This window comes from Maylandia zebra, linkage group LG6, assembly GCF_041146795.1.
Source record: "Maylandia zebra isolate NMK-2024a linkage group LG6, Mzebra_GT3a, whole genome shotgun sequence".
Classification (NCBI taxonomy): Eukaryota; Metazoa; Chordata; class Actinopteri; order Cichliformes; family Cichlidae; genus Maylandia; species Maylandia zebra.
This window is the reverse complement of record NC_135172.1, coordinates 39,312,422-39,339,124: the sequence shown is the minus strand read 5'-3', so window position 1 is coordinate 39,339,124 and position 26,703 is coordinate 39,312,422. Positions and strand designations below refer to the sequence as shown.

At 40.6% G+C, this 26,703-nt stretch overlaps 1 protein-coding gene and 1 long non-coding RNA gene across 4 annotated transcripts; one reads left to right on the top strand and one right to left on the bottom strand.

The window, feature by feature from the left end:
- Positions 1 to 3: 3 nt before the first annotated feature.
- On the bottom strand, positions 4 to 26,703 carry cabp2a (calcium binding protein 2a). Of its 3 annotated transcripts, none has more exons than XM_014411908.3 (7): positions 26,561 to 26,703; positions 26,048 to 26,230; positions 4,595 to 4,625; positions 3,268 to 3,402; positions 2,127 to 2,236; positions 1,109 to 1,256; positions 4 to 925 (listed from the first exon to the last, which is right to left on the bottom strand). In XM_014411908.3, the coding sequence occupies exons 1-7, from the start codon at positions 26,618 to 26,620 to the stop codon at positions 900 to 902; spliced, it is 693 nt and encodes a 230-aa protein (XP_014267394.1). In that variant the 5' UTR covers positions 26,621 to 26,703; the 3' UTR covers positions 4 to 899. The 3 variants fall into 3 exon arrangements, with proteins under 3 accessions (XP_014267394.1, XP_014267393.1, XP_014267395.1); XM_014411907.3 differs by lacking the exons at positions 26,048 to 26,230; positions 26,561 to 26,703 and adding exons at positions 8,069 to 8,290; positions 8,521 to 9,265; XM_014411909.3 differs by lacking the exons at positions 26,048 to 26,230; positions 26,561 to 26,703 and adding an exon at positions 8,179 to 8,290.
- LOC143419210 (uncharacterized) lies at positions 23,561 to 24,402 on the top strand. Its single transcript, XR_013099189.1, has 2 exons — positions 23,561 to 23,913; positions 24,017 to 24,402. It is a non-coding gene; the product is annotated as an uncharacterized LOC143419210 (long non-coding RNA).

Sequence of the window (26,703 nt, the reverse complement as noted above, 5' to 3'; positions counted from 1 at the left end):
ATATGGACTTAGTATATGGCCATAAGCTATCTGACCACAAAAAAGTATTTATTTTCAATATTGTTCACTCATTTTTGTTATTTACAATGTGTTTTCTGAGTCATTAAACGCTGTACAAATGAAACATCAAAGAGGTATATATGCATACTGTGTATGCTTACATAAAATAACCATGTACTATGAGGCAGGTTGTCAGTTAAATTTCACCAAGAGGAAAAATGGTGCAAGGATATGAAACTGATATTCACTGTGTGGTAGACACAAATCACTAGTAATTGTTCTGAAACAGGTATCAAAAAGATATTAAAAATATTGTTTCAGATGCTACTCTGTATAATAAATATTGTAACTCATAACAAAGCATTCATGTTTTCTATATGTATTAGATATTTCACAGTTAACACATTCAAGTTTAAGATGAAGTGGCATTAAAATATTGAAATTCAGAAAATACATTTTTACATTCATATTAATGTTTCAACAAACTTGTAGATACTAAACTGCATAGTTAGTGACCAATTCACCCAAATTAAAAATACAATAAAGAAACAGAAAATACATCTTATAATTGAAGTTTCACAGTATCTAGTCAGTGCAAACAGGATCTTATTTTTTCAGGCTTTTAAATGCAATTCTTCTGCAAATTCATATGAATATAAACTTTTAAAGACACCATAGGTTTGGTCTATTCCCGCTGAAAATATCACTCTCATCTCTTGTTACACACATGATACATATTAGATTTATACAACAGTAACACATTTAAGGGATTTTTATAAGAGGTTTTGCACGTAACTGAAAAAACACCAAGATGTCTTTGTACATGTGAGAAAAACATTAACAGTCTGTAGTCTGGCCAGTGTTGTGTTTAGTGCAGTAGTGTGAGGTTTACTGAAGAATCAACGAGACATCATTCTCACAAACTCTGTGGAAAGAGAGAATATATTTGCATTGTTTGTTGGGAAAAGGGCACTCCCACAGTCATCCACAGTCATCTTAAAAATCTTTAAAAAGATTATATCATCCCCAATTGTATTAACCCCCCCCACACACACACACACAAACACATCACCACAACCGATCTTAAGTAAGAGATAAATTGTATCACCTTCAAAGTCCACCTGTCCATCCCCGTTGAGGTCAACATCTCGCAGGATCTCATCAATCTCGCGGTGGTTGAGCTGCTCACCCATTAGCTTCTTCATGGCTTCCCTCAGCTCTCCAAGGCTGATCTGACCATCGCCATCAGAGTCAAACTAGAAAGCAGAATGGAAGGACTTTAAAAGGAAAATAAGCATTTACAAAAAGCAAAACAAAAACATTTTGGAGTGTCAGTTTGAGAAAAGGCCTACTCAGGTTAAGCTGGGCATACACTGTGTGATTTTTGGCCCATTTTGAGCAGATTTTTCAGTCGTTTTGGGGATCGGCCCGAGTTTCTCCTGTGTCGTGCATCGTGTAGTATACATGGGGTAACGAGAAGCGATTAACACCTCACGACCAGCTCCCAATCATCAATCGTATACTGTAGTCGCAAGAAAATCAAACCTGTTTGAAATCCTGTCGGCCCTCATGAGGGTGTCAACGCAGCCTCTCACACTGTGCATGCGCAAACAGAAACGGAGTAGCATGGCAGTGCAGCTCATGGCAAGCTCATCTGAGCCTTTTCGATGTGGCAGCCTCACAAAATTATCATGACCGGACCAACCGTGAAAAGAGTTGGATGGACATTTCTGCTCATTGCTAGTCAATGTTTTTCATTAGCAATTTAACAAAGTTGATGGTGGTGTGTGTGTCTGTGTCAGTTAAAGAAAGAGGGAGAGAGAGGGAGAGCGAGAGACAGATTTTGTGTTATAAGCTTCATGTTATGGACGCACAGTGTGCATCGTCACCTACAAACTTCTCACCCCTGCGATTCAATCGTACAGTTTGAGCAGGAGCTGAATAACGCAACTGAAACAATCGCACAGTGTATGCCCAACTTTAGCATGACTGAGGTATGGACCTCAGTCATTTGTTGCACCTTAAATAGCATACATTAGGAGAAAAAACTCTGGACCGCATTCATTTCTAAACCCTAGTTTAAGCCTGGATATGGTTTTCTATTTTGCTAAAATAAAATTGCAGACCTCTTTGAAGGCGTCCCGTAACTCTTTGACCCCAATCATGTCTGCAGTCTCTGCAAGCATTTTGGGGCCCATCAGTTCCACAAAATCCTCAAAATCCACTCTGCCACCACCTAGAAGAAAGATAAATATGCATGCATAGTATATACAAGTAAATAACAAATTGGATTATTTACTGAAGATCCAGTGGTACGGAGTTAATTGTGCATACATATAAGACAGAGCTTAGCAGACCCACGTCAATATGTTATAAACAGAAGTCATAATAAGAGCATATTTGTAGTGATTTGAAAATATCCAATGAAAACTGTCCACTGCAGCCATTAGCTGTGTTTAAGACATGTCTATAATTTAACTAGTTTATTTGTATCATCTGGCTTTATGGTTAATTAAAACTGCGTGTCATCTGCATAGGAATGAAAATAGTGTTTTATAATAATACTGTAAGGGAAGCATCTATAATGTAAAAAGTTATGGTCCTAGCACAGAACCCTGTGGAACTGTGATTAACATTTGCATGTGAGGAAGACTCGCCATTTACATGCACAAACTATACTGCAGTGATTCAAACCACTGCAGGACAGTTCTTAAGAAGATGATTCATCATTCATATAATTCACTACACTATTTCTGTGCTATGATGCACTCTAAATCCTGACTGTAACTCTTCAAAGAAACCTTTTCAAAAGCTCATTTAACTACTTGACAGCTTTCAGGAATTTTGGAAATAAATAAGGTTATAAATGTGAAATGATGTAAGATTTATGTTTTAATTCATGGTAAAATGTCTTTGAGCAGTTTTGTAGGGTCTAGAAGACACATTGACGCATTGCTGATATGAAGTTTACTCATATCAGCATTTAACAGAGATGCTGTACTTAATGACAGTACCAGTGAATATTTTTTTCTCCAATAGTTAAAAAGTTATTTGTAAAGAAATTAATTAAATCATTGCTAGTTAATGTAAGGAGAAAATTTTGGCAGTTCATCAGACTTAACAGATTTACAGGTGAAGAAAGGATAAACAGACATTTTGGACATCAACTGCTTTGCAGTTCTGCTTTATCCTGGTGCTCCTTCACTGGTCTTCCGAGTGAAAGATTTTAGGGAATTACAGAATTATCTGTCTGTGTTCAGGACTCACAGATTTGCTGGCTGAGTTCGATAAGTTCCATCTCTGTTGGCATGTATCCCATAGTCCTCATGCACTCGCCCAGGTCCTTACAGCTGATGAAGCCATCCTTATCTTTGTCAAATTCTCTGAAGGCCTCACGCAACTCTGCAAGTAGAACACATCAATACAGATTATGCGAAATATTTGCCGTTGGGCAAAAGTATGACAGAGTACATTTGCTTTCTTGAGAAAACAAGACACAGTTTCAGTCTCAGCTGCCCTGGATCAGTGAGTGTACATTGAGATGGGGATGGGGTATCTGTCTGAGAGTGCTTTTTTTAATACTTCCAAATTGCTTTAGTTTTATTTGAACTATTTTTGACTTGTTGTTAGTATGACATAGTAAAAAAATAATTTTTCAATAATGTTTCACGGACTTCTCTGTTTTCTGTGACATGCTGGATACAATCTTTGGACCAAATAACTGATTTCTGTCTTATCAGTGCTTGAAGATGATCACAGTTTTTTGGCAACACCGTGCACTGTAAATATTCAATATTTTTTTTTGCATAAATATGATATTTTTGCCCCCAATAAAATTCTTTAAAACTTATGAAATACTTATGGTCGTTCATCATTATATCAATAAAAATGTAAAAACAGAAACTGAAGCTGCAAGGATTGTGAAAAATTATATTTTTAAATTGCTCCTGGGACTTTCTATTTCATTTGCAAACTTTTTATTTTTGCATCACTTTCTTATGAGGCATTAATGTTTTGAATGAGCTTTTAAACTTTCATCTCATTATTTATATGGAGCCTTTCTTTTTTCTTTCTTCTTCAATCTTCTTACAACATTATAACACTGAGTACTTTGCACTCTGCTGCCTGTTGTTTGTGAATAGTGTGACATGGATGATTGCAGTCCATATCCAAACTTGTCCAAATAAAATTAACCTGAACCTGAACAGATGGTGACACAGATCCCCCTGTCACCATTAAATCATTGCAGAAGAAATATATCAAGTTTCTACTACACTAAACCAAAGTCATAGAATCTATATTTAAAATAGAAATGACATTTTCATGTGCATGTACGCTGTTAAATTGTGAGCCACTACTGAGGAATAGAAGCGATGTATGAGTGGAAGTTAAATTGTGAAGGATTATTCCTCCCTGTGAAAGATAATCCTTCACTTTGTTCTTACACATTTCAATGCAAGACAGGGAAATTAAAAAAAAAAATGTTCACAGTTAAACAGAAGGTTTGAAAGGAAGGTAGATGAAAAAGAACAGAGTGGAATGAATAGACTGAGAGACAAGGTGAGGATTAAGAATCTGGATTAAGAATCTGTACCTTCCATCTCTTCTGGTCGTAGATCTCTGTCCTGCGGTGGTGTGGAAGAAGAAAGGGCATACATAAAGAGAAATGAATAGTCAGACAAGTTATACTTTGAATCTGCTCTATTTCAGTCACACAAAATGCTGGAAACATTTTTGCTTCTTGTGCTTTTACTCCTCCACTCCTCTCAATCCTGTGAAACATTTTGTTTGTTCTATGTTCATCTGCTCAGCCAGAGATTCTATTAGAGGATTATTGGGTTTTTGATCTGACTGACCCTAATAGCCTTTTTAGTTGAAAACTGCTGCTACCCAGCAGCATTCATGTCCAGTCTCATTCTGCCCGTGTTGGAGAAAGTCTGCTGTGCATATGCTCCACAACAAGCTTTTGAAATACAATGTACTAACAGCAGATTCATAATGACATACCACCTAAAAGATCTACCTTCCAAACATGCAGCATGTCACAAAGTTATAAGAAAGAAAGAAAAACGAATTACATCATATGCTGAGTAAACTGGTGAAATATTGAATTGCCACTTTAAAAAATAAAGTGAAAATGAAATCATAGAAATAAGAGTGAGTTATGACTTAAACTAAAAATTAATGCAGTAACAAACACATGCATAATTTCTTTAGTGATTAATAAAATAGTCTGATTCTGATTCAACATAAAACACCATTTACGGTTGTTGTTGAATTGGCTAAAGGAATGCAAGGTGACACCAGGATAAATTTGTACGTGATGTGTTCTTCGAGATTGTGACATCATCAGCAGGAATAATACAGCCCTGGATTAGAGGATGCAGGAGAGCGAACAGTGGCAGGGAGATTACAGCGGTAAATTGTATTACAAATCATGAAGGCTTATCGGTTTTTCATTTCTCTATCTGCCAGCAATTTTTTTTTCTTATCTGCATCTGCAGTCCAGCTGGCTTTTGATTAAACGAACATTAACACACCTGCACAGGCTGAACAGAAAAACGTGTACCACTTTTTTTTTTTTTTTTTTGTCGTACCTTTTGCTAAAATTTGTGACAGATTTATCCACAGACAAAGGCAACGGTTTTCTCCTACCTATGTTTTTTTGTGGTCCATTACCAATCTACAACAGTTACTACTGCTAAATCGTGACTTTAGAAGACTGCAGAAACTGAGCAACAATAAAAGTTTGTGAAGGAAGGCATGTAGCACGACACAACAGGATGAAAATGCCACGAGATTTAGGTTTAAATCTTATGTGAGACAAGTTTTGCTTTCAGTCCTCGTTTGCTTAGGTTTAGCCAAAAAAAAAAAAAAAAAAAAAAAAAAAACTTGATTGGGGTTCAAGTTATGGTTTGGGTTGAAATAAACCCATTTACAAGATTAAGCACATGTTATAGAACTCAGTTTTATCAGTGTCAACAGTCCCCATCTAAAGTTAATAACGAGATTTCATATTTATTTATCTATTCATTCATTCATTCATATGCAAGAGAATTGACCTGGCCACTTTGAAATATAACTATGATGGTAGTTAAACTTACAGATAGCATTGCTAATACTGCTAAAAAAAAAGTATATAAAAATGAAGACAAAATATGAAGTCATGTTTTGTGAAGTTGCATTTTGGATTTTTGAACCCAGAGATGATGAACAACGTTGATCTGATTATGGAAACACAGACACTGAACACTCTTATGTTAGTGATTTGTCAACCCCAAGGTAGGCCTGCCCTAAAACACACCCTGCTTATTTGTGTATTATACCTTAATTAGGACTAAAATGTATAAGATGAACATTGTGTTGCAATTGTAGCTGTGCAATTGAGAAAATGAACTACAGAAAGCGTTTAAGAGGTCAGAGATCAAGTGTGTAACACAGTGACTGTAATGGACTTCAGTATTAACAAACTTTTTTTTTTTTTTATCACATAGTATGTAGTAATGTTTCTGAAAGACTAATGTTCACTCTTCTTTTAGTTTGTTTTTTGGTGTCTGACTGAAATATCAAGCTGTTTGTCTGCTGAATGCTCCACTACATGCACTTGATGGTTGCCTGCTGTGGCTGAAAATGTGGCATATGAAATGAGTGAGGCTGGATCAAGACATAGTCCAAACTCCTGAGGAAAATTACCTAGCATTTTAGCTGCTAAACGCCTCACTATATTCATTAAGCACTTCCTTGTTGGTGCTGTGAAAGTGGTGTACAGAAGGTTTATCAGTGTATTTCCTCTGGAAACAGCTGTCCACTGCAGCTGGTGCAACTTGCGTGTCATAAAAGCAAAGCAATCAGCTAAAACGTCTTATAAATCTTAAGCGAACTGCAGAGACTGAGTGTGGAACTGCAAGGGACCACTTTCACATTAGACATAGCCATTTGTTCAATTGTTATCATATACTGCTTGCTGTGAAAGGCATGCTAATGTAGACTGCAAATTTAAACTTCGGTTGTCAATCAGTTGATAAACGAGACAGTGACTCTGCAAGGCTGTAGTTAAATATATCAATAGACTATTTCAAAACACACACCCAAAAAGATTTTTTAGGGTGAGAGGAGGGGTACACCGCGGTCTGTTATACGGCTAACACAGAGAGACAGATTTTAGCATTCTCACAGAAACTCGCATTCACCTTACGACCAATACAGCAAAGAAAATAGTATTTACATAACCACATTCTGAATACTCTTTTTTCATACTTTTACACTTCTTGCCCATTTTCACTTCAAATGGCATCCAGTATCACCTCGGATCATACACCACTGTTCTAGGAGTGCTTTTAAACTAGTTCCTTGTCTGTGTCATTTCCACTTTCCCCATGTATGACATTAATTTGTAATAAGAGGTGCGCATAGAAGACTCCAAGACTATAAAGGTACCTGAATCTGGACAAATTTTTGTGTCACGTATCAGGTCTCGTTATCATTATCCTTCTTTTATAGCTGTGAAAAAAACGTAGTTTTATCCGTTTCAACAGTTTTTATTTCTTATTTCATTTTAATTATTTGCTAATTTTTTGTTTTTTGTTAGTTTTAGTTCGAGGCTTAGTGATTATCATCTTTTAATTATGATATGAAGTGGGTTTTTTTCATAGGTAGTCACAGCCTTTGATGTTTAGATGTCTATCTCACTAAGCTCAACTGACATGAGAATGACCAAAACATGTCCTTTCTCACATGTTTTTATTCAATTTACTTTGGCTATTTGTGTAAAAAGTAATTTCAGTGTACAATAACTTTACTCAAAATAGTAGAATACATATAAGTTTGTAAGTAAGAGGCCCTCAGAACATTTTAAAACATTTCTATAGATATGAATATTGATTTCGTGATTGGTAGAGATGAAGGGCAGAGGAGCCGTGACGATGACCTCAGCTTCACCTTAACCTTCCTTTGGATGGCACTTTGGAAATGGATGGATGAAAGGATTTATGGGAGACTTTGGCAATGACAATTCTGGCAGTTCTGTATGTTTGTGTGGTGTGTGTTTGTAGTGTGGGTAAATACATACAAGCTGACTTTGGGCGAAGCCCTGTCTGAGGAAGATACATGCAGGCCCCACTATGTTATGCAGCATGTTGCAGTTCTTAACCAGAGCGCACAGGGGTTCATCAAACTCACGCTCGTTCCCTCCTTCCTCCTCATCCTCTGTGTCCATCTCCCCTGCATCACCCAGTCCCCCCAGCATGGCAGCAGCCAATGGGGTACCACTTTGTTCTATGGGTGACATTACCTTAGAGGAGAGGAACCAATCGGATTATGAAACACATAAAGCTATTACCTAAATTTTGGCAAATTTGCCATTTTTTGTACTGTTACAGACATTTTCAATAGATTTATTTATTTTGTATATTGCAAATAAAAGCAAATTTGAAACGTCTCTTGTGTCAAGTAGAGATGAAATAGGAAATTGCTATGAAATCCTAGTTTTAGTTATCCAAGAACAACAAAATGTTTCCTTACCTTCTTCTTTTTACTGTTCTTTTTAGAAGTCTGGTTGGTGTTTCCCATCACCCTGCCCTCTTCTCCCTGTCTTCCCCCCTCCCTTCCCTCCTTGCTGGTCCTCACACTTCTCCAAAGTTTATCCTCCTCTTTTCCTCTTTCTCACCCTTCTCTGTTCAAACGTCACATGAAACTCCAAAATCCATACTAGATCCAATGCATCCTAGGTGGCAACGCCTTTTATCGCCCAGGAAGGAGGAGGCAAATGTTTCCACTTGCACCTCTACTACAAAAAGCGACTCCTCTCAGTGCATGTGCTTCGGTCCCAGATCCTATTGGTCCAGTGGTGTGTATATGATGCCACATTCAGTCCTAAACTCCTATGGGTTGTTGGCGGCTGCCATGATGAGATTTGAAATGTTTACGGTGATATTATGGAATCGGGGCAGGGTGATGGAGATTGACGGGTTGGGGTGGGAGAGTTGGGTCATATCTGAGCTGAAACAACCCGCTGCGCCAGACTCTGGCTCTGATTGCATGACTCGACCATTTTCTCTCTCCCTTTCTATCCCTCTCTGTCTCTCTCTATCACACACAGACACGGGCATGCGCTCTGTTTTTCCCTTTATCTGTAACCCCCTTTTGCTACAAGTGATCCCTTGAATTTGGACCAACTTAATCTAATCCATCCCATCCACCTACCCCTCTCTCTCAAACAAACATCGTGCTTATGGTTTCCAAATGACTAGTCTGGCAAAGCTTTGTGTGTGTGTGTGTGTGTGTGTGTGTGTATGTCTCTAAGTCAGAAAGAGAGAGAGATAGAGAGAGACGGAGGGAGGGGGTGGTAGAATTATGGATGAAGAGTTGGCTGTCTGTTTAATCCCCAGCAGTTCAGATTAGAAGAAAAGAACTATGCTGACAGGCTACGAGAGCATGGGGCTGCAAGTAGAAGAAATAGAAGTTGAATATTTATTTTACACAACTAGTCACTGTGAGACAAAAAAAAAGGCAATTTAAAAAATGAAAACACATGGAGACATGCTGGGATAGAGAAAAGTGAAAAGAGAGGCACATAACAGTGCATGCGAAAACATTTTAGAAAGTAAAATTGCAGGGGTGTATAATAAAACCAGTGATTGCAACTGTATGATGTAAACTTCTGACTTAGTATAGACACTACCACAACAACTACTACTAGTGCTACTAAAAATAATTATAGCTTTATGAAATTGCTGATTATACTGATAATCATAACTGTGTTGCTCGTGAAGCGGTGGGAGCATTGATGTGGTGCAGATGCTCACCTGCAGCATCTGTCTCTGAATGTAAGTCTTCACCATCATCTACCTTCTGCTCATCGGTGTCTGTGATTTTGCAGCTTGTCTGTTTATATTCTTGACTTTGATCTCAACCCTGATTAAGTAGAAGTTATATAAATAAAGTTCTCTAAAGCCACCAGATGGCACCAAAGATGGGGCCAGTGTTATTAATCTTGATGGAGTCTCGCTTCAGTCTTGTGGCACAATTGAAAAGCTTTTTTTTTTTTGGTATGAGGAATATGTTTAAGAAACTATCTTGTTATATCTGTGCTTTTAAAGATGATTCTCTTCACCACAGCTTTTTAATTGTTTCCCTTACAATTACGTTCTAAAACCATCAACGCTTATTCCTTTCCCTCTAGAAATAAAAATACTGGTACTTGTTTTCTTAGGATCATTGTTTGATTATTTTGTCCAGTCCAATTCATCTACTGTTCTTTGTTGAAACCGAATCCCAGATGTGAAGCACTGTTTTTATATATACTGCATTTTTTATATACATGTGTATTGGGTGTAATATGTGTGCCAGAGATTTACGCAGTTTGATGAAGGCTCATCGCTTGCAGCCTTAATCCTCTGTGGTCAGTTGAGGAGAACCAACACATTTTTTGTGTCTATCTACTTTCCCATGTATCTGGTCATTAGACCACCCATTTTCTTCCATCTGTTTCCTGAGTTTAACCTAGTTATCTTTTTCTCAAAATCCCATGTTTTTGATGCTGGTAATCTCTTCTGGGTTCACAAATTACTCCACAGTTACTTGTTATAAAGCAGTTTGTAAAGCTTTTTTTTTTTACAAGACATAGTTTCAGCAATTTTTAATATGCCTATTATGTAAAATGTATTCCTAGACAACACTCTGCATTGCCTCAGTATTGCCAGTAGAGTGCAGCAAAGCTTGGTTGTTGAAAATAGTGGGATTAACACACGCTTAACGGTAATACATATGCACTACCACTAGATGCCAGTATCATCCCTAACTATGGAGGACCCAAATCCATCATATTAGTAAAAGAAAAAAAAAGCTACATTGTATCAAAAGAAGCAGTGGGATAGTGAGCATAGAGAGTGCTATAAAGAGCTAAAAAATAATCCAGTGAATGAAATCAAAAGTTAAATTAAAAGTCTCTTCATGCATGCTAGCGTAGCTCTCACGAGCTACACAAGAGATTGAATTCCTCTTAGTGCAATACACCCAAAGTGCAACAGTACAATTCCTAATCAAGAACTATTGTCTCTGGTATAAAATCTATTACTGAACCTCTACTGAAGTTTTTTCTAAAAGATATTGTACTATCAACACCTCATTTCTTTAAAGAGACAAAGATGGACTAAATTGCTTGAAAAATCATACAAAATCAACACTGACACTGAGAGTCTTTATGCTTGCAGTCCAAATGAAACTGTTTTAATTTCAATTTTCAAATATTTCCCAAAGTGATTCCTGTAGTCTACCTCCCAATATTCTAAAGCATGGCAATCAGATGAAATCAAGATTTAATGAAATAGCGTATCATCGATCAATAATCAGCACTGCCTACAATAATGTTTTAAAATCTGAACTGCTTACACCTAAAATATCAACTGGAAAGAATAATTTTCTCCACTTAATTTAACTGCTGTCACAAGAAACTCAGAGACATTACTAATACTGACACATCTTAAAATCTGAGTGATGACTAAGTGGAATCACTGTGATTTTGAAGTGCTTGAACAATCAGAGATAATTGTAAACACACTTTTCAGCCTATCAAACCAAAACATACACGAAAGGAAACTTCAGATGTGGAAAATGCAGTGAGTGTAACAACACTTTAGATGTTAAGTAGAATATTCAAACAAGAGTTACAGAACTGGGCACATAGAGTCTGTCTTAGCCAAACACAACTATGAAGCCAATCATGGCTCTCCTGCTGCTCCTCCTGCTGTTCACTGGACTTGAACATGTAATTCTTTCTGCTATTTCTGCCAGGGAATTTTATCAAATAAATAGATGTTGGATCTCATCACTAAACACAATGACACCTGCTGGGCTGACTAATGATTTTAGCTCAGATCTTCTCTGAATAAGTATATAAATGAAATGTAATAGTTGTGACGGCCAGTGGGCTGGCCTTGTGTTTTGCTTTTTCTTTTACCCGTTTCTTGCAGGTAGGTGGAGCTGACCCAATTAGTGATGCAACACCAGTCCCAGTGTATATAAAGACACCTTGACTGAACCAGCAGGCTGGCTTTGGCTCTGTCTCTCGCCGTCTGGCACCCATCTTGTTCATTTGGAAGTTTCAGTTATAGCTGTTATGTCCTTTAAATTGTCTTTAAGTTGCTTTACCTTATTTTCATTAAATATGTCTTACAGCCTTTAAAAGCCTGTGTGTGGTCTCCCTCTTAATTGTCACTTTCTATGAGCCGGGTTGTGACATAGTATAGAAAACTTTAACCCCGGCTGTATTCACTCTGCTCTGTTTTAAAATGTATGAAGGTCGTCACATGAGATCAGAAACAATGTCAGATTACTGTAAATGTTACAACCTTCAGTTTTGTTTCATGCTCTGATGAAGGCCACAAGGCAGAAATGCTAGCTTGTTTGTTGGCATGCCAAAAAATTGGTGAAATTGAGATTTTCCTGCTATTTCTTTGAAGCTTTGTGCTTGTGCTGCCTCTTAGGTAGTCATGCACAGATTACTTTAGATGAACTAGACCAATGAGTTCAAGTGGTATTGAAAAGCACCCAGAATACAGAACAGAGGTTCTTTTGCTCTCCAAACAACAACAAAAAAGAAGCGTTTCCACCATGCCTTCATCAGCAGCTTGGTGTGAGCACAAAGCCTTTCAGCCACAAAACCCCAAACAAAGCAGCTGGGTGAGAATTCATGTGCCATCCCTCGACAACTGCAAGCATACCAGATGCCTGAAAGACAAGGATGGAAGACAGGCCAACTGAAAATCCAGTGCTGGGCTGTAAACAGCATGATGGACAGATTCCAAAACCCAGGATTTTGCATGCTATGCAAACAGCTTTAGGGTGGGTCAGGTCAAACATTTTGCCATTTGAGATGGGGGATGTCTATGTGTATTTGCATGCCCACTTTTTGCACAATGACACACACACAAAAAAAAGATCTCATAGTAAGGTCAGATGAGCAAAAAAGGGTGCTTTCCAATTTAAAATGTGCAGACACACAAGTTTATCACAAAACAAACAAACAAATAAACAAAAAGCTAAAGAAAAATTGCTAAAACCGTTTTGAAGTCTTTCTTATATAAATAAGCTGCAGCCTGAACAACATCGGTGTCATCAACCCATTCTAGCATTCTGCACTTCTTACAAGTTTTTCACTGAATTAAAGACTGGGAATATGTATAGTACACTAAGCATGTTTGATGTCCCATCTTTAATGGAAACATTAAGAGTCCTTTCTTCATTTGGTTTTTTCTATTCTTTTCTGTTTCTTTTCATACCTTTGACCTTCAATGTGCGATAATCTCTTGAGTTGTGGCTGAAGTTAAGCTAAATTGAGCTTAACCCTGTTGAACAAAGATAAGACTGAGCTGTAACACAAACATAGCTCACAGCAAACATATTAATGCGTGAAAATATATATCTGCGACAACACAACAATGGAGACAATTATTAAACTAGAAGAACTCACGCTCTGTTTTGAGTATTAGCACTTCCCATTCTATTACATTTCAAAGCGTAATTGTAGAGACAAATACCATTATGCAATAAGGAATCCAAACCGTGTTCTCTAGGTACAAAATAATACTTATGAAGTCAACTTAACTAACTGCATCAATGTACTTTAATGTAAGTGTGGCTGCAACAAATTGTGAGCCTTTTTGTCTCCATCTTATTTTATTGGTTTTACAAGCCACATTTTTACTTATAATTCACTCTAGACTTCCTGCTTACCACTAAAAGTCAGTCACAAACCCAGTAACTGACTATAAAACATACACTGCGCCTAGCAGACACTAGCTTGGGAACATAGTGGAGAAAAAAAAAGTAGAACGAGACACATGTGGCTCCATGGGCCTGACCTCTGACAGTGATTTATCATTTTAGCCAGATCAATCTGTAGACGAATATGAATATGTCAGTTCTTCAGACCAGAATTTGGATCAGTTATCACAGCAGCTTGAGCATAAAGTTACATCGTCTCTGAGTCTTGTCTGTTTAAACAAGATTAAATGACAGAAAAAAATGTTTGTGGGAGGAAGTGGTTGCGACTTGTGCACTGATAAAACAAAGAACAATTCAAGTGGAGAAACTAGTGCACGATCATCATGTTTCTTTAGAGTATACTCTCGTATTACTGATTCAGTCAGGATAGAATAATACTATCTAATATGTCTTATATTAGCAAAACACATGGGGAGGTAAAAGTGTGATAAGAATACAACTGAAACCACAGTGTGACCTGTGATATGACAAAATATCATAATTAACTCATTTTACCTGAGATATGCTGCCTGTGTCTTAGAGGGCAAATTCCACCTTTATCACCCTTAAAGTGGTGCAATAATAGTAGCGTTTTATTCTTATTTACTTTGAAAGGAGAGAGAATTTTAATGACATTTATGACCTAATAATTTCTTTGGTTGTTGTCAGAGTACCTGGGTTGTTGACCCGGTGTTTTCAGTTATGGAGCCTTTGTCAGTTTCCATGCCTTTTACCTGTTTTATTGTGTTAATCATCTGTCTGTGTGCAGCATTTTTTTATTCTACTTCCTCTGTTTCATTAGTTAGATTTATCCCAGCTGTGTTCTCACCTGTTTCTGGCCATTATCATTATCCAGTCTAACCCCTCAGTTTCTCTTGTAAGAAAGTGCTTGATTATAGGGGTCATCTGAGTACTGGGTTATTTTATGCATTTGGTACATTATTGTATTATTTACAATACAATACTTTACAGTATGAAGTCATTCTTAGGCAAGTGTTGTTGGGATCTGGCACTATATAAATAAAATGGAATTGAATTGAACTGGGAGCAAAAAAACAGTAACAGTAAAACAGAGAGATTGCTGCAGGTTGCTACAACTGAAAAGAACATACGTTGGCTGTTTTTTATTGCTACCCACTTTTGTTTTTTTGTCGTTCACTTTGATTTTCATGACATACTTTAAACTGAGATGTCATGTACGAGTTTTAACAGAACTTCGTTCCTTCCCCCCCCCACCCTTCTTTTTGCTATAATTAACAGCTTCAGTACATGTCTCCACTAGCTTGTGATCAGATTATTTATAACTGGCTCTGGCTTGCCTTTTGTGGCTTTGAAGAATTAAATATGCTGGATCAATGTTACCAGGAATAACTAAATGATGATCACCACATGAGCTTGGCTCTTTTATGGAATGTACGGTGAATTGGCTTAGTGATGCTTAAGCACACATTCATCAAAATCTCATGCTTTCTGTTTAAAAGGTTGATAGACACGCTAATCAAACCTGAACTAAGTCCAAAATTGCAGCAGCACTGTGCTGACAGGAGGAATATAACATGCTGGTGTAGTCAGTAAAGGATTCCCATTTAACCTGACATCATTTTACAGGCTGCGACCACATATGGCTGTCTGGATTGTCCCACATTCTCTGCTCTCATTCTCGCCCACTTACCCACTCCCAAAAGGAGGATAATGCCTTTTGCACCTGTCCAGATATTATTTCTGCATTTTCATGTGACCTAGAAGATAAATGTGGCTGTCCTGTTAAATTAAATCAAAGACTTCTCTTACAAACAAAAATAAGGGTCAGAAAGTCGCAGTAATGTCGGAATATGTGTTTGTTGGATTGTTTTTGTTTTTTGAACAGTGAACAACTGTTGCTGCTTTGCCCCAGTGGAAATAGAACAACAGTTAACCCACTTATAAAGCATTTTTCTAAAGCTGTGCTGGTTATTATACCAATGTCCTCGTTGCTTTGTTAAAAATGTTGACCAGTTCAGAAAACTGTGTGTGATTTTTAACATATATCAGAAATAAAGGTGTAGTTTTTACTGTTTCGTGATATTATGACGTAAAGCTGCAGCTGTAGCATTTCGTCTTTCATCTTTCAAATATAGCCAATGTGTTTGATCATTCAGAAGTGAGATAATACAATATTTTTCAAAGCCACTGAATACTAAGTTACTAATACTAATTACCAGAAATGTGTGGAGTGGTGTAAATTAGACCCTATAAAACGGCTATTCACACATACTGGGTAAACAATGGGATGTACTGTTATACAGTGTTTCCTTGCTGTTCAGTTATGCCTTCATGCAAGTGAGGTGTGGAATCTTGTTTGCTAGAATATATTAGTTTAAAAAGAAGGCCAGCTAATCACTGGCATCTGCTAACATTTCAGTTAGAGGATAAATTTTAGGATTTATTGAAATAATTTTTTTTCTTTCTATGGTTTCATGTGGTGGATGTATGTGACATGTGCATGATATTTGGATTTTGCCTACATATGAAATGAGTTGTTGATTAACTTCTTTCAATTCCTCACTCAAATAAAGCTCTCAATATAATTATAATTATTTGCTGTTTTTCTGTAATTAAGTACACCTTATACAGTTAAAAAAACATTCCAACTTTTAAACGCATTTATAAACAGAAGTAAATAAATAATCCCTGAATATGTGCACAATGTATCTCCTCAGTCAGTGTCTTTGTGATTCCTGGTTCTTAGGCTTGTTCCCTGGCCTTCCGTGTAAGTGTGTCGTGTCTCTAGTATAGGTTTTGTTCTGTCTATACGTTTAGTCATCTGTCTTCCTGGTCAGCTGTCTCCTTGGTCTGTGTTTCCATGCCTGTTCTGGGTTTTCCTGTCTTATTTTGATAGTCCTTGTCCTATGTCAGTGTTTTCTGCTTTGCTTTCTCCGTCTGATTACCCTCCTGTTTCCCATTCCCTCATTACCTTCTGTGTGTATATATATCGTGTTTCCTTCGGTCCCTGGTCGATCTGTCCGCCTCTTTATTTCAATAATAACGTATACTTTATTGATCCGTGTGGGGAAATTCCTCTCTGCATTTAACCCAGTGAAGCAGTGGGCAGCCATTGGGCGCCCAGGGAGCAGTGTGTAGGGACGATACCTTGCTCAGGGGTACCTCAGGGTAGCTGTTCAGGGGAATCAAACCCCCGACCTTACGATCATGGGGCCACCACTCTACCTACTGAGGTATCCTTGCCCTTTTTCCTTGCCTCGTTCCTTGCCTTAACTCGCCATCTTCAGGTCATTTGTTATTCTTAGCTTTTCCCAGTTTCGTTTTTTTGTTAGTTTCTCTGTACCTCCAGTCGTGTTAGTGTTTCTTTGTATTTTTTTCACCGCCAAAATAAAGGCTCTCCTTTTGTTATTATTTGCCCTCGCCACCGTGCCTGCATTTGGGTCCACATTGTTTTTGCCAATCACTGTTGAGTTCTGCATTTTCTTGTCCACTTGAACAAGCCCAACACCCCCTGCATCCCCACATAGCTGGAACACATACATGTAGCTCTCCTCATGCCATGACGTCTGCTTCGCCAGACGTGACATTTTTAGCACTGATGTTGGACTAAACTACATCTGTCTGCTCAAAGTTTAGTTCCTTCCTTCTAGCTCTAATCTCGCTTTATGTTGCAATAGGTCTCTTCTTTCTTCCTTTATTACATTCAACTATCATTCACTCTCAAGCCTTTATCCCAGACCCAGACATCCAGTAATTCATTATTCAGTCAGTCTGTTGCTCAGTGTATGTGTCACACAGTGGAAAATTGTGTTTTTATATCTTGTTTTGGATCAGACTGTGTTGGTACAGGGTGTCGATTTTATTTGCATGATTTTATTGTAATAGTGATATTGCATGTTTGTTTATTGATATTCCTATTGCATGATTTTATCTCCATATTTATAGTGTTGATTGAACAATATGTTTTTTATTATTCCACTGTGGATGAAGCGGACAATTGTAGGCACCTGTGAGGTGGGGGCGTTCCCCGAGGTGGCCTATCAGCCACCAAACTGACTTAAGGGAGATAGTGAGCGCAAAGACAAAAAAGAGAGAGACACACGAAAAGTGGAGAGCTGGAAAACAAAACGTGTGCTAGCCAGCATATGAGAAGAAGGACCTCTGGCCTGACTGTGGGGCGCCACGAGACATTCGGCGATCGGCCAGCACAACCCGGCGATCCAGTCCCGACGGACAGAATAGCGACCGTGGGAGGCGACGCGTGAAATCCACAGTAGGGCAGGGGTACGCCTCTGCCTGCATCTGTGAGTATCGCTTTCCCACTGTTGGGCGCTAGGAGTAGCTTTGCCGGGGAAGGGTGACAGCGGCTGCGCTGACAACGTTGCTGGCCCGTGTCTGTTGTTTCAGGGTGGAGCTACGAGGGAGGCCGTGCGCGGAGGTGGAGAGTAGCTGGACTGCACGATTGCGCACAGTCAGGTGGAGATAGGAGCCTCCTCCCTGGTCTTCTGCTGGCGAGAGTCCACATCCCGGAAGAGGAGTTCCTCTCCTGTCTCTCTCAGCTCAGGAGAATTTGCCCGTGTGTTGCTGGACTGGGAGAATTAGGACCCTGGGGGGGAGTTTTTAGTATAGGGAAAAACATTCATTTAGCTTTGTGTTTTTAGCGTTTAATCATTCCTGCCGGCAGGGTTTTTAGCGGGTTGTAAACACTATTTTTATTGTATACGGGGATTTTAGCTTGTATTTGGGGTTCTGACTGTGTTTTATCCTGAAAATAAATGGTGTGTTTGAAGCCAGCTAAATTTCTGTGCTCTGAGCGCTGACCCACTCACTCCCCTTTCTGCTTGTATAGGCGTGGTGGTGAAGATTTAGTTCCACCAGTTTAGCGGCTACATAATTTTGGCGTTTGTCGACAGGATACAAGTTTGGGGAGCAGTGTTCCGCACCTGGAGTGCAGATATAGAGATGATGATGCCGGTGTATCCGGGTGCCCCTTGGGTACCAAAATATAAGGGTCCTGAAGCAGATGTTTCATATGGAGATTGGAAAGAACAAATACAAGGTTTATTGAACGCTCAAGAAATAGCTGAGGCCCGGAAAGTAGAAATTTTAATTGGGGCTTTAAGCGGTGAGGCAAAGCGTCAAGTAAGCGTGTTAGAAGAAAAAGATAGAGACCAGATTAGGAAAATATTCGCATATCTAGATTCTCTATATGGTGACAATACCTCCCTAGCGGTTTTGAGGTCGCAGTTTTTTAGCTGTATACAAAAACAAAATGAGTCGGTAAAATCTTTTACCTTAAGGTTGAGGGAGTTGCACTGCAGGCTACAACAACGCAATCCAAATCAAGCACCTACTGAAAAGTGTTTACAGGAACAGATGCTGTTGGGCCTGCGGGAGGGCCCGTTGTCACAAACCCTGCGAGCCTACGTGCGTCACCATCCAGAAGAGGATTTTGCAACAGTCCATCGGGAGGCGTTGCTCCTAGAGGAGGAACAGTTGGGACACCAGGGATTGCAAACTACGTGCTTGACAGTGGGTGAGTCCAGGTGTGTTAAGCCACCTTATGAACCAGACTGGAAAGAGACATTTAAAAAAGAAATTATGGAGGATGTCAAGGGTCAAATGCGAGATCTCGTCAAAGATGTTGGTAATGAAATTAAACCGCTCTTGCCACAGCAAAGCCCAGCCGGCTCAGCTTTTAATAAATCAAGGTTTAAGCCAAAGCGTTCTGGATATGCTAATAACTGGACCCGAGAGGGAGAACCCATTTGCCATCGTTGTAATCAAGTTGGGCATATTGCCAGATTCTGTCAGAGCACACTAGACCAACAACCACCTTTAAACTAATAAACCCCGCTGCCGAGGCCCAAGCGGTGGGGACAAGGGACTATTCAAACAATCAGGGGGCCAGTACAGCTTTTGTGGGAGAATGTCCACTCATTGAGGTGTGTATGGGAGGGGTTAAGATGACGGGATTATTAGACACAGGCTCTCAGGTTACACTAGTGCAACAGCAGGTAATGGATCTCCATTTCCCTGAAGTGAATAAAACTGACACACCCCTGTTGTTTGCCTTAAAGGCAGCCAATGGACTTGAGATACCATACTCGGGCTATGCGGTCTTGGATTTTGAGGTAGAAGGGGTGGAGATACCAGGAAAAGGGGTTGTGGTTGTGAGAAATGACTGTTCCACGCACCCTTTAATTATTGGTATGAATGTTATTAGTGCATGCTGGGATGATGTTTTTGCCGAAGGCAAGTCTGCTTTTCATCCTCAAAAGCTGAAGTCCAGCAGAGCATGGAAAGAGGCGTTTGCCGTCTGTCAACAGACTGCTACCACCAAGACTGATGGCTTTCTAGGCTATGTTCGACCTGCTAGCCGCAGAGGAGTCAAGGTGCCCCCGAACTGTGAAGTGATGGTCTGGGGCCGGACGTGTAAAGGTAAGGGTGGGACAGAACGCTTGGCACTAGTGGAGGCCTTACCTGATGCTGGACCCTGGGGGGTAGCCCGAACCCTGTCAGTAGTCAAAGGAGGGAGGCTCCCTATCCGGGTCTGTAACCCTAATCCATACGAAGTGACTATAGGACGCTACCAGAAGATGGGCCAGTTGTACCAGGTGGAGGAGTCGGACGTGGAGATGGACAGTGATCTTAGCCTGACAATGGGATCCGATGGTGTGATCGAGGTGGGCGTAGTTGAAGCAGCTGGGCCCGAAGAGCCTGCGATCCCTGAAGAGGAGGTGAGTCAACTGCTTAACGGCATAGACTTGACCCCCCAGCAGAAGGTCGAGCTCCAGACCCTGCTGCAGAGGTGGCGAAAGGTGTTTGCTGTGAACGAGGAGGATTACGGAAGAACTGATTTGGTCCAACACCAGATCCACACAGGTGATACACCACCCATTAAACAAAAATATCGCCCTTTACCACCACTGATGTACAAAGAGATTAAGATACTTCTAGCAGATATGCTGAAAAAAGGTGTCATTCGGGAGAGTAGCAGTCCCTGGGCAGCCCCCATTGTGTTGGTGAGGAAAAAGGACGGCAGTTGGCGATTTTGTGTAGACTACAGAAAATTAAACGCAGTAACTCATAAAGATGCATTCCCGCTCCCCCGAATTGAAGAGACTTTAACATGTCTGACCAGAGCTGAGTGGTTTTCCACACTGGATCTTGCCAGTGGATACTGGCAAGTGGAAATGGATCCTAAGGATCGGGAGAAAACTGCATTTACCACTCCTCTGGGTTTGTTTGAGTTTGATCGCATGCCTTTTGGACTCTGTAATGCCCCTGCCACCTTCCAGCGCCTGATGCAGCAGTGCCTAAGTAGTCACCTTTCTGAATCTGTTTTGGTATATCTGGATGATATAATAATCTACTCACCTGACTTCTCTACTCATCTACAGCAATTGGAGAATGTCCTGCAGAAGCTGTGGCAACATGGTCTGAAGCTGAGGCTGGACAAATGTAAGCTGTTCCACCGTCAGGTGAAGTTCCTGGGGCATCTTGTCGACCAACAAGGGGTAAGACCGGACCCTGAGAAAATCCAAGCTGTCCAGAACTGGCCTGTTCCCTCGACCACCCGTCAGGTCAGAGCTTTCCTTGGCCTGGCAGGTTATTACAGGCGATTTGTCCCAGGGTTTGCTAGGTTGGCTAGACCTTTAAATGCTCTGCTCGTGGGAATTTCTAGCAGGTCAAGCATGCAGGTCCAGTGGTCTGCTGAATGTCAGGAAGCCTTTGACAGCTTGAAATGTGCTCTGACCGAGCCCCCTATTTTGGCTTATGCAGATTTCCTGGAGCCCTTTGCACTTTATACTGATGCCAGCAATCAAGGCTTAGGTGCTGTGTTAGCTCAGGTGCAAGATGGCAAGGAACGGGTGATTGCATATGCCAGCAGGAGCCTACACCCCACTGAACGAAATGACAAAAACTATAGTTCCTTCAAACTGGAACTTTTAGCTCTAAAATGGGCCATTACTGAGAAGTTCAAGGATTACTTGACAGGTGCCAAGTTTGTCGTGTATACCGACAACAATCCTGTGGCCCACTTACAGAATGCTAGACTTGGGGCAACAGAGCAACGCTGGGTGGCACAGCTGGCATCCTTTGACTTCGAGGTTAAGTACAGGGCTGGAAAAGAGAATGCTAATGCTGATGCTCTCTCTAGATTTCCCACAGACTGTCAAACAGCTTACATAAACACCACGAGTGCTCCACGTCGGGATGCACAGGGGCTGGTGCCGCAGATGAATGACTGGAAGGAGGCTCAAGAAAAGGACATGGATCTGCGCATCCTGAGGGAGTATGTGGAACAGGGAATCCCCCCTGATGCACCAACGAGGAGATCCCTACCTAGCCCTGTACAGAAGTTATTACAACAATGGAGAAGGCTGCAGGTTTGCGAGGATACGCTGTGCAGAGAGCTAAGGGACCCTAACACTAACGAAATGTACCTTCAGATCCTATGTCCTGCAGAGAGACACAGGGAGGTGTGGGAGAAGTATCACGAGGCAGCGGCACATGCGGGAGTGGAAAAGACACTGTCCAGGATACGTCGCTTCTTTTATTGGCCCAGCATGGAAGAGGAGGTGCGCGAATTCCAGCTAGGGTGTGCTGCGTGTGGCCTACGAGATAGAAATAGGCCTAGAGCCCCTTTGCATCCCGTTATTGTGTCCTATCCCCTTGAGGTTGTGGCCCTGGACTTTCTTACATTGGGGAGGCCCACAGACAGGTACCAGAATATTCTGGTTATGACTGATCTTTTCACACGGCCCGACCAGGCTACACTCAGATAGAGGTGGTAGTTTTGAGTCTGCCCTGATGTACCAGCTGTGTAAGTGCTATGGCATTACAAAAAGCAAGACCACCCCATACCATCCGGCTGGAAATGGTGGGGTTGAGAGGATGAACCAGACATTGCTGCACATGCTTCGGTCCCTAGAGTCAGAGAGACAACAGAGGTGGCCAGAATATCTCCCAGAGCTCTTACAAGCATATAATAATACTGTCCATAGTGCCACAGGGTATGCGCCGTCGTACCTGATGTTTGGGCGGCATTTGAGGCAGCCAGTGGATTTGAACCTAGGTGTTGAGCGGGATTCTCCATGCCACAACCTGGGAGGGTGGGTTAAGGACCATCACCAGAAACTATCCTTTGCCTATGAGATGGCTAAGAAGAAGATGAGGGCAGCAGCCACCCAAAACAAGAGGGCTTATGACCGAAGTGCACGGGCCCTGCCGTTGGTGCCAGGCGAGAGAGTTTGGATAAGGGACAGGAATAGGCAGGGACGAGGCAAGTTGCACCCAGGTTGGAGCTCAGAGTCGTATGTGGTAGTGGAAGAAGTTGGCAATACCGGTGTAGTATATAGGGTGCATCCGGAGAAAGGGGGGGGGGAGAAGGTCCTCCATCGGAATGCACTAAAGTTGTGCGTTACCCCTGCAGCAGACTACCACTCAGAGGGGCAGGAAGTCAGCGTTGAGGGAGAGGTGCTAGTTGAGCCTCCATTTTATGGTTTTGTGCCCAGCGCCCCAGCCCAGCAGCCGGGAGAGTTGTCAGAGGTGCGCCGCTCGACAAGGCCTAATTTTGGTCAGCCACCCGCCCGTTACAGGTCACTTGACTAGGGTGACAGGGACTGTCACAGGTAAAATGTGGGGGGATGTCACACAGTGGAAAATTGTGTTTTTATATCTTGTTTTGGATCAGACTGTGTTGGTACAGGGTGTCGATTTTATTTGCATGATTTTATTGTAATAGTGATATTGCATGTTTGTTTATTGATATTCCTATTGCATGATTTTATCTCCATATTTATAGTGTTGATTGAACAATATGTTTTTTATTATTCCACTGTGGATTAAGCGGACAATTGTAGGCACCTGTGAGGTGGGGGCGTTCCCCGAGGTGGCCTATCAGCCACCAAACTGACTTAAGGGAGATAGTGAGCGCAAAGACAAAAAAGAGAGAGACACACGAAAAGTGGAGAGCTGGAAAACAAAACGTGTGCAAGCCAGCATATGAGAAGAAGGACCTCTGGCCTGACTGTGGGGCGCCACGAGACATTCGGCGATCGGCCAGCACAACCCGGCGATCCAGTCCCGACGGACAGAATAGCGACCGTGGGAGGCGACGCGTGAAATCCACAGTAGGGCAGGGGTACGCCTCTGCCTGCATCTGTGAGTATCGCTTTCCCACTGTTGGGCGCTAGGAGTAGCTTTGCCGGGGAAGGGTGACAGCGGCTGCGCTGACAACGTTGCTGGCCCGTGTCTGTTGTTTCAGGGCGGAGCTACGAGGGAGGCCGTGCGCGGAGGTGGAGAGTAGCTGGACTGCACGATTGCGCACAGTCAGGTGGAGATAGGAGCCTCCTCCCTGGTCTTCTGCTGGCGAGAGTCCACATCCCGGAAGAGGAGTTCCTCTCCTGTCTCTCTCAGCTCAGGAGAATTTGCCCGTGTGTTGCTGGACTGGGAGAATTAGGACCCTGGGGGGGAGTTTTTAGTATAGGGAAAAACATTCATTTAGCTTTGTGTTTTTAGCGTTTAATCATTCCTGCCGGCAGGGTTTTTAGCGGGTTGTAAACACTATTTTTATTGTATACGGGGATTTTAGCTTGTATTTGGGGTTCTGACTGTGTTTTATCCTGAAAATAAATGGTGTGTTTGAAGCCAGCTAAATTTCTGTGCTCTGAGCGCTGACCCACTCACTCCCCTTTCTGCTTGTATAGGCGTGGTGGTGAAGATTTAGTTCCACCAGTTTAGCGGCTACATATGGATGACTCATCTGAATAATGAGAACTGGAGATGAAACTAAGAAAAAAAGGGGAAATATAAAAACATGTCAAAACACAGCCTAGTTTTCTTTTCAGATGGCTTTAAAGAACATTTAATGATTGTTAGTTTATGACTCTAATCCCAGGTGACCTTTTGACCACTGATCAAAACTGTGTTGCAATTGGTATAGCTATTTCTGCCATTCTTTTTCTAATTAAAATGCCACTCAACATCCCCAATAACTAATAAACCTAAAAGGTTTGCTATTTAACAAAGGAAGGCACAAAGCAGGATTATCATTTGTGCCTCAGAACTGTTATTTTGTTTAAATTTAAACACATTTGATTGCTTGAACTACCGTAAGGCAGTGTTTGCCTTTCATGTTAAAAGGGTACAGGGTACACAAGGGTACAGTTAGTCATCATCAGGGATTTATTTTTTAAGGTAAAAGAAATTCCTGTGATGCTTTTACATTTCTCCCATATACAACAAAAAAGCAAACCTGTTGTCAGGACACCTCTAAACAAGGTCAACTCTAATCTTTCCATTATAATCCGTGGAGGTTTTTTGAAACCTTCCCAGGAAGTGTATTATTATTATTATTATTATTATTATTATTATTGATGGGAAAACTGGCTCCATATGCACTGGTTCCAGCTGTTTCTGCCAAATAGTTTTGGTGTCTAAAAGAAGCTACACAGGCAAAAGAAATATTTTATATATATGAGAATATAAATAACAAGCTTTCGTCTTTTCTTCAGTAACACCACAAACATAAACAGGAAGTGGATGAAACTGGAAGCCATAACTGCCAAAAACAATGTGGAAGATTTGCTATTGCAACACATTAAAATACACCAAAAATATCTGGATCAAACCAGTGAGAACAGAAAAAAGTACATGGCAAGAAATTATACATGAAACTGAAGTCTTGGCTTATACACACAGAAATTTTTACTATGGGACAGATTACTAACTACGCTGACTACTTATTAAAGACTGCAAAACAAGTTCACAAGGCTGCCACTAACAAATACACACTTTTTAGGTACATTTTTATCTTTTTCATCTGTTTCACACTATGTCTGAATTAAAGCTTGCCCTGGCAGGTTTATTACCCTTCCAATCCTCAAGGAATGTGTGTTTCCTCCAAGTGTTCTGCTGATCTAAATTTAAATAATCCTTCTTTAATAATACAGGCTGGTTCTTACTAATGTGTAACCAGTCAAAATATACTCTGTTGCAAAAATGTTATGCGCACAATTTTCACTACTGCAAACAAACACCTCACGCTACTGCACAACAGATCTAAACGTAATCTAAATAGTTAAAGAGATATGGATATATAATGTTTTAACACTATATTTGTGAGCCATTTTTCAAAAAGGGTGCTGCTATATATGATTTATACATATAGCAATATGATATTGTAACATCCCATGCCTTATAAGGAAAGACACACCCTTAAAAAAAAAAGAACCCTTAAAAATGACAGTCTAATTATATATCTTGGCTTTACATAGTTCCCAGTTCAGTCACCTACCTGTCCAAAGACAGAGTCAACAATAGGGCGTAGCTTCCTCTTGTCACCTTCTTCCAGCCAGATGTCATCTGGGTCTCCCACTGGGGAGGACAGACTCAAAGTCTTGGCCTTGGGCTTTGGTGGTCTCTTGATGCTAGCTGAACTCCATCTCCTGAATGATTCAATTTTCTTCTTGATTGAACCCTGGAGAAGAGAGCACAAACAAATCATAAGCGTTCAATACACAGTTTATGATGTACCAACTCAGAAAAGTTGGCTCTCACAAAATTAATAAAAATGTAGCTGTTGATCATTGATGGTTTAGTTTCTGACAAATATAAGCGTCTTCTGTGATAATGTTGTGTTTAAGTGCATAAAACTCCATTTGGTTTGTAACATTATGAGCGTTAAGCATTGTGGCATTAACTTAAAAAATAAATTAGTACCAGCCAGACCTCAGAAGTTAAACCACGTGGGATGTTTAAGAGCATCATTGACAGGAGTTTGCATATTTTTGCATCTACATGCACTGACCTTCTTCATTAACTTCCCCTCTGGCAACTCCACAGATGATGAATTTTTCACATCAGTCATTTTTACAGTCCTGCTTCAAAGAGACGTCCTCTTTCTCTCTGTGTCACGCTCCTCCTCTTTATCTGTCCCCAGAGCATCTGAGG